The sequence below is a fragment of the Chionomys nivalis genome, chromosome 18 (assembly GCF_950005125.1).
Source record: "Chionomys nivalis chromosome 18, mChiNiv1.1, whole genome shotgun sequence".
Classification (NCBI taxonomy): domain Eukaryota; kingdom Metazoa; phylum Chordata; class Mammalia; order Rodentia; family Cricetidae; genus Chionomys; species Chionomys nivalis.
This window is the reverse complement of record NC_080103.1, coordinates 14,986,305-14,998,869: the sequence shown is the minus strand read 5'-3', so window position 1 is coordinate 14,998,869 and position 12,565 is coordinate 14,986,305. Positions and strand designations below refer to the sequence as shown.

General features: G+C 38.1%; 1 protein-coding gene across 3 annotated transcripts in view; it reads left to right on the top strand.

Annotated features, from left to right (window-relative positions):
- The window catches only part of Man1a2 (mannosidase alpha class 1A member 2), a 139,706-nt gene that overhangs the window by 30,512 nt on the left and 96,629 nt on the right, over positions 1–12,565 (top strand). For all 3 annotated transcript variants that reach the window (XM_057793129.1, XM_057793128.1, XM_057793130.1), the window contains exons 3-5: positions 12–108; positions 994–1,112; positions 4,827–4,907. In XM_057793129.1, the coding sequence (XP_057649112.1) occupies positions 12–108; positions 994–1,112; positions 4,827–4,907 (297 nt within the window). The remainder of the gene's footprint in view (positions 1–11; positions 109–993; positions 1,113–4,826; positions 4,908–12,565) is intronic.

Genomic DNA, 12,565 nt, shown 5'->3' with positions numbered 1-12,565 from the left:
TCTCTTCTCAGATGATGAAGCATGCCTGGGATAATTACAGAACATACGGATGGGGACATAATGAGCTCAGACCTATTGCAAGGAAAGGGCACTCCACTAACATATTTGGTAAGGCAACTTTTTCGAATTACTGTTTTTTTCTTTATTTTTGAAAATGAGACCTGGTTTTTTTAAAGTTCTCTCCAAGATCTCTATTTCTGTGCGATGATAATTTGAACTTTTTATTGATGAGGTGAGGGAATTATTAGGAACATATGAACAAAATGGTATATAGCTTATGTACAAAGATAAAAATATATTTGTATATATAACTTAAGTCATTGAAGGAAAAAATTAGTTTTACTCTCATGCCCACAAGAGAGAGAAAGAGGAAGAAATGAAAGACTAGTAGGTTGTCCTTTGTGTTCAATTGGGTTGCTTTGTGCAGTTAATTTCAAAATCAGGATTATTTGTTAAAGGTGATGGTATCTTGTATTTTGGTTTTCTCTGTGTGTATTTTATTTGATGGCTTCCTTTTTCTCTACCTGTTTTTTATTATTAAAGAACATTAATATTTTACTATGCTTAGTGTTATCTAACCTTATAAATTTATTATATATATGTATAGTATATATATATATATATATATATATATATATATATATATATATTCCCCTCTTCTTTGAGTTTGAACCGGAATGCTTATGTTGTGACTTAGCTTGTCATCTTGAATAGCTGTCCTCTTTTCTTGAATCCTTACCCACCTACATTTTTCATACCTTACTTAAGTATATATTTATCTACTGTTAGTTTCTATTTTTTTATTAGCTCCCAAAATTTTGTCTTTTATAAACTAGATCAAACTCTTTCTATTACCTGGTCTAAAAGTGAGCAATGACATTCTTTTTTGATCATTATAATGCTTGATTTACTTTTAATATATACAAAACTAAAAATTGACCTCCTATGAAGGGGATGTTTTTAACAACAGCTGTTTTTTCCTCTTAAATATAGGAAGCTCACAGATGGGTGCCACCATAGTGGATGCGTTGGATACCCTTTATATCATGGGACTTCATGATGAATTCATGGATGGGCAAAGATGGATTGAAGACAACCTTGATTTCAGTGTGGTGTGTATACTTTGGCAGTTCATCTAATTTCTTAAATTAATGATGAAAGAACAGTTTTAATGCTCTGGTATAAATATTTGTATTCTCCCAAATTCTTGTTGAAATCTAGTCACTCATGTGTTGGAATTAGAAAGGGTATTTGGGAAGTGATGAGTTAGTTCATCAGGACAGAATCATTATGGATATAATTAGTTCCGGTATAGCATAGTTCTCAGAACTACTTTGCTCGTGCATGAGAGGTCACATAAGCACCATTATGAACCAGATGAGTGGCTCTCATCAATCACTGAGTCTGCTGGGACTGTTTACCCTGGACTTCTAGATCCCAGGAAGGTGAGGAATATATTTCCAGAAGTTGTCAGTTACATATGGTACGTGCTGCTTGAGAATAGCAGGTCTCATTGGTTGAAGGTATCAGCTGTGCTGTGAGCATGTTCTCAGCAGTTTGTTGAACCCATGTTAAGTCCTCATTCTTCTTTTGGGGATTATCATTTGTTTCGTTATTTTTGTGTAAATACTCATCCTTTCTCACTATCTTTTCATATTTCTTGCAATTATCATTTAAGACAGTGTCTTAGCTAGCTAAGGACATAGCAGGGAGAGGCAATGAACTAAAGTCTAACAAACTGATGACTGCTTTATTAATACTTATTTTATAGCATTTATAGTAATAGTGGTAGAACAGTAGATGACATCTGACTAGAGTAAGTAGTGGTGGAGTATTGCTAACTATCGAGAAGTTCCTTAGTAATGTGACATTTCTGAGAAGATAGTCCAGGAAAGCCATGTACATGTGGCTGTAAGGCTTACTGTTAATCGATAGAATTAGAGGTTTGAGATTATATTCTCTTGCCTTTTAAAAGCATATGCCTATCATCTTGCTTGTTATGCTGTGTTGAAATGTCTACTAGTCTCGTTGTTAAAAGGTGATCTGCCTTTCCCTCTTACTTCCCCACTGTGCTCTCTAATTCCATTAGCACATGAACTGTTGTTCAAAGACTCAAAATGAGGGTTTTTATTTTCATTAACTTTGTAAAATTTCGTCATTACTTTACCTCTCTCCTTCGTCCCTGTTTCTTCTTTTTCTCCATTTAGAACTTTTCTTACCGTCTCTCTCTAGTGAGAGAAGACAAGAATTTTACAAATAACTATACAGCAATAAATGATGTAAATATTACTTGTAATATAGTGTGGGCTAAAAGCTATTACTGATGACTGACTGCTATTTTAAATCCAGTAGCCAGAATACACTGTGCTAGGTGATATTTTTGTTCAGAGGTCTGTAAGAGGTGATAGAATGATTCACACAGTGAGATGAGGGAATGAGGTCAGCTAAGGGAGTTGTAAGGATAAAGTGACATCAGGCCTCAAGTCTGCCATCCTGGGACTAGCACACAGGCCCATGTGATCATGTCAAACAAAAGAATCTTAAATTAGTTAGGTGGCAGAAAAAGTGTGAGGGATCTGAACATAATGGATCGTAGTGGGCATTTTACTCAAAGAGCAACAAGAGGCTGTTGGAAGAGGTTGAACAGAGTAGACTTTTAAACTGCTTAGACTATAGGGCACTGTATCTGATGTTGAGTCTTGGGCCATAAGACTTAAAAGTATAGTTTTAGGCTGCTTTTTTTTTTTTCCATCTTAAGGGTCTTGGGTAAGACAGAGACAGACTGAGAATTTTTCTCTCTTCAGTTATGGCCAAAAGTGTAATTAAAATAAAACAAAACCCCTAATTTATAGAGCCCCATTAAACATGCAATATAGAGAGGAGGGTATGTACGAAAGTGAAAGCAAAGAAGTGAGTATGAAGGCTATCGTTACCATTTGCTGTTTACTGAATGTCTACTGCATGACCTATTGTTTGCTATCTATTGGAAATACGTGAATTGATCTTAAGCACTGATTGCAGGGGTAGTGATAGAATGAAGGATGCCTCAAGACTAACATGGAGCTCTATCATGGAGTCCCTCAGTTTCCTATTGACTCTTGCTCAGCTCTGTGTGTCTCCTTGCTATTCATCTGAGAGGGTCAAGCATTGCTTGTGGCAGGTGTCCTGATCTCTAATGTGTAAGAGAGGATGTACCTCAACTCCACACATTCCATGACTCCTTTGACTTCATTCACAATGTTGCAGCCAATGTGACCACCTGGGTGGCTGGGTGTCTACAGTAGGGCTGCATGTGGAGATGTGGAGGCCAGCACACATCTTCCTTGATTGCTTAGTGCTCTCTACCTTAATTAATGTGTCAAGGTCTCTCACTTGAACCCACAGCTTACCTATTCAGCCAGTCTAGCTAGCTCTCCCATCTCTGCCTCCTGTTTGCTGGGATTTCATGGAGGAATGCCATACCTGTTTGGCATTTATGGGAGAGCTAGGGATCTGAACTTCAGTCCATATGCTTTCATGATGATTTACCTGATGAACCATCTTCCTAGCCCCAGAAATTTCCCAATATCTAAGCCTTTATGCTTATAGCATATCGATTCTCTTATATAGAATGTTTATCTAGGGGCTGGAGAGATGGCTCAGAGGTTAAGAACATTGCCTGCTCTTCCAAAGGTCCTGAGTTCAATTCCCAACAACCACATGGTGGCTCACAGCCATCTGTAATGGGGTCTGGTGCCCTCTTCTGGCCTGCAGGCATACACACAGACAGAATATTGTATGCATAATAAATAAATATTAAAAAAATTAAAAAAAAAGAATGTTTATCTATACCGGGCATTGGATCATCTGGGCCTCGAGTTATAGACACTTCTGAGCTTCCATATGGGTGCTGGAAATTGAACCAGGTCCTCTGAAAGAGGTTTTGTTTATTGCTATTTATTATAAAAACTTTCTTATATTTATATATGTATGCATGATTCATTGTGAAAGTAGAGATCATGGGATAGCTAGTAAGAGTCTGTTCTCTCCTTCCACCTTGAAATTCTACAAAATTGTTTTATATTACATATGTAAATATTTGTGATAAATTTGCTTCAGTTTGTCTGCCTTTTAGTTTTGTTTATGATCTTTTGTTTATTATAATTTGCATTTTAGGGAAATTTAAAATTCATAACTGATTTATTACAAAATTTTGATTTTATTCTTACACATTATCTGCTTAAGTTTGCAAGTTGTCACATTTTCTTCTACTTCTGTATTTTAATTTTAAATTTCTAAACATTCGTTTTTCCTTTTGGTGTATATATGCTGTGAACATCAACCTTGGTTTCTGACAGGAGCTGGTTTTCAGGAGTATTGGTTCATTAACCTTAATTCTCCTGGTTTTTGGCCTCTCTTTTAATAATTGTTATGTTATTAGGCACTAGAAAAATATTTAGTATTCATGAGAAGAACTAGAAATAGAGTTTGTGATATAATAATTAAAAATAATGGAATCATTAGAGAAGTTTCTTTTTTTAGGATTCATGATCCATTATTTAGGAAGTGGAGGCCTTCAGAAGGGCCAAAGGTAGCCAGTGGCAGTAGTAAGGCAATAAGTTTACAGTCCTGTGTGGGATCCATCTAAAGGGTCCATTGATTTTGACACTTAGGAAGCTGTGGTGACAGGCATAGAGGAACTTTGCTGAACTAACAAAAGATGAAGTTGCGTGGCATGAGAAATGAAAATACAGAATATTAAGACTTTTTTGTGTACAATTGAAGTACTAAAAACATTTGAAAATTGTAATGTATTTTGTGTATGTGTTTTTACTTTGTCTCCCCAGAATTCAGAGGTGTCTGTGTTTGAAGTTAACATTCGGTTTATCGGAGGCCTCCTCGCCGCGTATTACCTGTCAGGAGAGGAGGTGAGTAGTCAAGAAACACCTGTGCGTTTGGCCGAGCAGGGCCACGACTGCCAGTGAAATGGAGTGCTTTCCTAGCCGCGCTGTTTTCTAGTTTGAATGTTACTAAACTAACCTAGGATTTTCTTTTAGGACAAATTTTAGAATCTGCTTCGCTAGTTTTTTACAAAATTAAAATGTAGACATTAAGGTTAGGGGATAGTTTGGAGGAGATCTGTTCTTTCTTTCTACCCTGTAGGTTCTGGGGGTTGAAGTCAGATAAATACCCTGGTGGCAAACATCTTTGTCTCACATGTATATCTGAGGAGGACTGAAATTAGTGTTGAGTATTGTCTTATTCTTTCCACCTTATATATTGAGGTGGCGTCTTTCACTTGAGCTCAGAATCTGTAGATTTGGGTAGTCTAATGAGCCAGGTTGCCCCAGGGAATACTATACAAACATTGGTATTGTAGATGGGCTGTCATGACCGCCTTGCTTTTTCTTTTCTTTTCTTTTTTTGGTTTTTCAAGACAGGGTTTCTCTTTGTAGCCTTGGTTGTGCTGGAACTCATTCTATAGACTAGACTGGCCTCAAACTCACAGAGATCTGCCTGCCCCTGCCTTCCCCGTGCTGGTATTAAAGGTGTGTCACCACTGCCTGAGCCCACCTTGCTTTTTAAGTGGTTTCTGAGAATCTAGACTCTATTCTTCACACTTGTACAACAAATGTTTTGCCTTCTGAGCCATCTCCTAGCCCCCATTTTTTTAATTTTTGGGTTAATCAGTTTGTGTATTTTGCATAAATAATGCTGGCTTCTTAGAATGAATTGCACTCTTCTTTTTCTCTGCTAAAGTTTGTATAAACTTGATTCTTTTACTTAAAAAGTAGAATTTCCTTATGAGGCAACTTAAGCTTTGATTCTCCCTACCCTCACATTTTTTAATATGTTCAATTTATCTGGCAGATATATATAACATGGTTGAAAATGAAATGTGTTTTATCTTTACACGAAACAGCATATGATTCTGTGTACTTACACAGTGATGCCCCATCAGACATGCCCAAGTGTTGGTCTCATTTCATCGCTGGAAAATTGACAGTTCTGAGTAGAACAGCTTAAGGAGGTTGCTTTAAACACTGTTGTGAGGGGGAAGTTTGGGGTCAAGTAGAGGTGGGCAGAATATCCAAGATTGGGCATTCTGTTTTTTATCTGCCTGGAGGAAATCTAGTCCCCACAAGCTTCTGAAGAAGGCAACCTCTCTTGACCTGGGAAGAAGAGTTCAGACATCCTGGTTGGCTGTAGGCTGAATCAGAGGATAGAGTTGAGTAGCAAAAATTGTAGACTCAGTCCAGAAGACTAAAAACATGTTTGGTGATCTTAGGGGGACTAAAAGCGTGAGCTGCAAATACCAAACTTTCTAACTCTGAGTAAAAAATTCTTTGCAAGATTAAGATGGAAGTCTAGATCTAGAGCCTGGCTTTGCTCCAGGGCTCAAAGAGAAAGCACTAAATACTAGCCCCTCTGGTATTCAAAGGGGAAAGCTAGAATTGTAGACCAAGAGATCCATAGGCCATAGTGACCACACTCACACCACCTACACTGGCTCACTATAGTGGCACCTGACAGCCTGGAGCTATAAGGCACAGGGCTGGCCTGTAGTTTCTCCTCTCCAACCCAAAGCAAGTCACTTTGGGCAGGTGTGTGAGTGTTTACCAGGGTTTTTCTTTTAGGCCACCAACCAGCTCCCAAATTATAACACAGAGACTTCTTATTAGTTTTGAATGCTAGGCCTAGCATAGGCTCATTTCTGGCTAGCACTTTTACCTTAAATTAACCTGTTCTCGGGTGCTGGAGAGATGGCTCAGAGGTTAAGAACACTGGCTGCTCTTTCAGAGGTCCTGAGTTCAATTTCCAGTAACCACATGGTGGCTCATAACCACCCCTAATGACATCTGGTGCCTTCCTCTGGTCTGCAGGCATATATGCAGGCAGAACACTGTATCTATAATACATAAATCTTAAAAAAAAAATAGAAAAACATTAACCTGTTTTTATCTACCTTTTGCCTTGGTCTTACTACATTTTCTGCATATCTTACTTTCACTGTTTCTCTGTGTCTGTCTGTCTGGAGGCTCTCTGACTTCTGGCCCCAGTCATCTCCCTTGTTCTCTCCTTTCTCTCTCCTTTCTTTTTTAGTCTAGATTTCTCCTATTTATTCTTTCTGCCTCTACCCCTGCCTATCCTTTCTCTGCCTAGCTATTAACTATTCAGCTCTTTATTAGACTAATCCGGTACCTTAGGTAGGCAGAGTGAAACATATGCAACATATCTTTACATAGCTAAACACACATCCTTACATTGTTAAACAAATGTAGCATTAATAAAAGTAACATACCTTTACACAGCTAAAGTAGTATTCTGTAGCATAAACAAATGTAACACATCCTTGCCTGGTTAAAATAATATTCCACATTTTTTTCCTTTGTCTAAATGAAAAAGAAGGGTTTTTACCTTTAACATAGTAAAGCTATATACAACAAGAACAATTATCAAGTAAGGATTATAGTCACAATATTCAGTCCATTTGTATTTGGCAAATTCAGAGAAAATACTCCATTATTTATTGTATTTTGGTGAGTCCAAAGTTTTGTACCTAATATACCTTCTATCATAACTAATGAACATTATAACTGTCTAGTCTTGAACTCCAAAGACCCAGGAAGGATATAATATTATCTGAGTAAACAGGAAGTGAAGTGCAAACCACTTCCAAACTTATAGAAATGACAAATGTTGTAATATGAAGCGGCGGGGCTGCGTCCCCGGCACCCGGCCGCCTGCAATGGCTTTACCCAAAATAATTTTACGGAAACTGTATTCTTTTGAACCCTGCCTGGCCCATTAGTTCCAGCCTTTTATTGGCTAGCTCTTACATATTGATTTATTTAACCAATGAAAGCAACAGATTAATACAAGACCCACCTCCATCAGACAAACATTTGGCTACCTGGACAGTCACCCAAAGTTCCTCTGCAACGTTGGGGCATCCATCTTTGACTTACAGGCCTAGTTTTTATGAAGCAGGAATTTTGAAGGACTATCCCACCTTAACTTGGCAAAATTCGACAGTCTTTTTCCATTGTATCCTATTTGTCCAGTTTGTACAGCATATTGTCCACAGTTGAGACAAGGACAGTTTTTTGCCCAAATGGCTAGCTTTGCCATAATGAAAGCAAACTCCATATGGAGTTTCTTTGATATTCATCATCTTCTCTGAAATAAGTTGGTGTTGCCAGGCACAGTCGTGTCTCACTGTCATGAAAAGCTTTAGGTTATTAAACATCTTAAATGCCATATTCTGTAGGTCTTTCAAGTGTTTGAAGACTATCTAAATACAAGTTTAACCTTGAAAACATACCTAATAAGACTACAGGTTTGATTATTATAGATAACTAAGTTCTAACCTGCATTTCCTAGTTATACATTACATTTTTAAATAGCTGCCTAAGCACAATACCTTAAACAAAAGTAGAAACATACATTCAGCATAACAAAAATAACTTTAGATTTGTATCACTATACCAAAATCCATACTAATGTAAAATATTTGAGGTCAGTAGTTGGCTTTTTATCTTATATTCCTATATTCCTCTTAAACAATGGCAAACATCTATAACTGACCAAATGACCAAAAACTACCCACTCCCCCTCTTGGGAATGTGGATGCTGTGTTCTCTAGACTGCTTCCTGATGTTTAAGGCATTTTCAGGGACCCTGAGAAAATTGAAACAATGGTCAAGTACTGGCAAAATCAGTTATAATATTTGTTGTCTAATCTCTATGCAATGGGAAAGTACAAGGCTTCTCTGTAGTCCTAGCTAGAATAGTCTCAGCCAGCAGCCTTGAAGCTGTTCTGGATGCAGAACTCTGAGGAAACTGCAGCCGAGGCATTCTGAGAGGCTGGATCACCTGGGCCACTTATTTTCATTGTACCTGGTCCCCTTGCACAGAGACTTTCAAAGGTAACATAATAGCTGCATTAACAGAAGTATGGACTGTATACAAGCCAGCCAAAGAATTTTTTGTTTTATGTTTGAGCAGGTCCCCTGTCTAGTTATTTCAGGTTTATTTCTTTATGTCTGTAGCCAAGATTTTCAGGGGGTCTTCCCCAATAAAATCTGATCACTGTTAACCTTGAATGAATCCAGTCTTTCAAAAGCATAACCTCATTTCCAAAGCAATACATTTTTTTGACTTCCATATTAAAGTTAAGGCATTCTTAAATTATCTTTGCTGGTTTAATTCAGCAGTTCCTGTTATAGTACCATTTCTCTCTGCAGCTATTGTTAGCCCATCAGCAATCAGAAAAATTCAAAGACAATGCTCTTAACATACAGGATCCAGACTCCCTGTGTATTTCCCTTCTCTACATAGTTTATTCTTTTTTAAATTATATTTTACTTCTCTTTTTAAATCCTTTATTATTTTTTAAACTATTTTTTTCTATGACTGTCTATACTCATTTTCTTTTCTTAAGCCTACACACATTTTTAAACACGCTGTAACCCTTTTAGAGGTTTATTCCTTCGGAAGCTGCTTTACAGTGTATCTCTAGCTTTTTTTTTTCTGTTTGAGCAAAACAAACTGCTAAGCTAGTGCCTGTTCTTAGTGGTTGCTTTGGTGATTGGCTCCACCCATTTCCCAGGTCTGCAAGAGCTAAGCCTAAAGTTCCCTGGCCTAGTGGGACCAGAGCTGTATTCAACTCTCCAGCTATGGAATGCTGGTACTGCAGGTCTCCCTACCCAGCCCACCGTTTCTACTTAAAGTACTGGCTTTTTTTCTCTCCTCTCCTCCTTTTCCCTCTCTGCTTTCTTAGGCCCTGTGTGGAAATATAGGCCCTATTTTGGGTGCAAGAATATACCAGACTTTTTCTTCTGGGCCCCAACCAGCTCCCAAATCATGACTCAGACTTACTGTTAATTTTGAATGCTCAGCTTAGATTAGACTTATTGCTGGCTTGCTCCTTTACCATAAATTACTCCATTTCTCTTTTGCCTTGGGCTTATTACCTTTTTTACTTCTGTATGTCTTACTTTCACTGCTTCTCTGTCTGACTGGCAACTCCCTGCCTATCCTTTTCTGCCTGGCTATTAGTTGTTCAACTCTTTATTTAGACCAGTCAGGTGCCTTAGGCAGGCAAGGTGAAACAGATGCAACACATCTTTACATAGTTAAACACACGTCTTTACAAATGCAGCATAAACATTTACACAGTTAAAGTAATATTCTGCTGAATAAACAAATGTAACACATATTTGCCTAGTTAAAATAATATTTTACAAGTGTCCTTCCCTCCTTATTTTTAGTAGATTTTCTTTGGGCGTAGAATTTAGGTTTATGCAGTTCTCCTTAGCACAGTACTTCTCAAGCTATGGGTGGTGACCCCTTTGGGGGCTGAGTGACCCTTTCACAGGAGTTGCATATCCAGTATTTATGTTACAATTAATAACATTAGCAAAATTACAGTGATGAAGTAGCCATGAAATAATTTATGGTTGAGGGTCACCACAACATGAAGAACTATATTAAAGGGCTACAGCAAGTGTCTGGGAGGTTTATAACCACTGATTTAGTACTTTAAGGATAGCACTGGATCATCTTATGAAGGCTGGATTATGATGAGAAAGCTGCTTTAGTCTTTATCTTCCTGCATATAGTGTTTTTCTCTTTAACTACCATTAGGATTTTTCTATTAATGTTTCGTTTTGTATGAAGAATTTGAATTGCTTTACTTTCTCTTAGGGGTAGCATAGGATTTCTTTATCTTGCTTGATGCCTTCTGATCTCAGATGTATCTTTAACCACTTTGAAAACTTCCTAATTACTATTTTATTCTGCCTTTGCTTCTTTCTCTCTGGTATTTCATTCCTACACAGATTATACTATCTAGTATTGGTTCTCTTGTACTAGTTATTCTTTTTTATCCCACCTAAAAATAAGATTTTTTTCAAGAGTAGTTTAAAGAGTACTTTCATGCAAAGATGAGGGGAAAGTGCAAGAATTTCTCATATATCCCCTGACCCTAACCTTCTCCCTTACTGCTGTCTGCCATGGTGGTTTATTTGTTACAGTTGATGAGTTTACATTGTCAGATAGTCATATAATAAGCAGTTTACACTATGACTTCAAACTGTGTGGTACATTCTGTGGGTTTGGAAAAATGAATAATGACATTTACTCCCCATTAATAATATTATGTATAGCAATGCCCCTGATATTCTGATGTTCTAGTTACAATGTTTTTGTTTGTTTGTTTGTTTTGTTTTGTTTTTTGTAGACAGAGTTTCTCTGTAGCTTTGGTGCCTGTCCTGGAACTAGCTCTTGTAGACCAGGCTGGCCTTGAACTCACAGAGATCCACCTGCCTCTGCCTCCCTAGTGCTGGGATTAAAGGCGGGCACTAGTTATAGTATAGCGATGCCCCTGCTATTCTAGCTAGTTTTTTGTTGCTGTGGTAAAGAATGTGATGACTAAGAGCAACTTGAGGAGGAAAGAGCTTGTTTTAGTTTACAGTTTTAGGACACCTAAAGGGAAGCCAGGGCAAAACCTCAAGACCGAACTGAAGTAGGAGTTCACGGAAGAACACTCCTTACTGACTTGCTCAGCCTGCTTTCTTCTGTCACCTACTAACACTTGCCTAGAGGTGACACCACCCATAGAGGCTGGTTCCTTTCTCACCAATTGGCAACCAGGAAAATGCCCTACAGACTTGTCCACAGGGTATCCTGATAGAGGTATCAGTGTGAGGAAGAACACCGGACTGTTTGAAGACTTTGAGTTCAGAACCTCCCCCCCCACCCCACCCCCCGGTTATTATTATTTATCTGGAAGTAATATTTTCTGTGCATTTGACGTGATTGGTTTAGTTTTCATCTCGGTAGCAATGAGAACCGGAATTAATTTGAGACAACATATGAAAAGGAAGCTTCAGCCTTGACTCTTCTGTAGTAGGCTCTCAGCAGAAGAGTTGAAGCAAAGAGAGGGTTTCTTTTAGTTAATGCTTGTGGAAATTTCAGTCCATCTCAGCAGGAAGGGCGTGGCAGACTAGAGAAGGAAGCAGTGGAAAGGAGTGCAGGATTGAGCCAGGGCAAAGTAGGGCAGCCAAGTACATGTGCCCTGTTACCGACTTCCTCCATCCAGGCCTGACTTTCTGCCCTTCACCACTAGTGTGTCAGCATATGAAGGCCCTTCATCAGATCAGGCTATTACTATGTAGTTGTCCCTGGAAGCACTTCACAGCTGTGCACAGGACGTGTGTGTGTTTCATTTTCTCGGTTTGCCTTAATATAATCAGCTTGGTAACGTTGACTAGCAATTTGTGGTAATATTGACTAGCCATTTGTGAGGGTAGTGAAGATTTTTACTTAGTTTTAAGTAAATAACAAATGAATTGTTAAGAAACTGTCCACTCAGGGGTGGACATGCTTTTCTTTCCCGACTTTTTCCTTCAGTAGAACTGCGTTAGTGTATTTGTAATCATTTGATTTTGAAGGTATGACCATACCCTTTCTGTGACTCAAGCAGTGAATCTGAGATGTGCTAAAAACAAATACATTTTAGAAAAATAGTTTGAATTTGGTATTACCTAATGCTGGATAAATAGGAAGTAGGCTCCTTTCA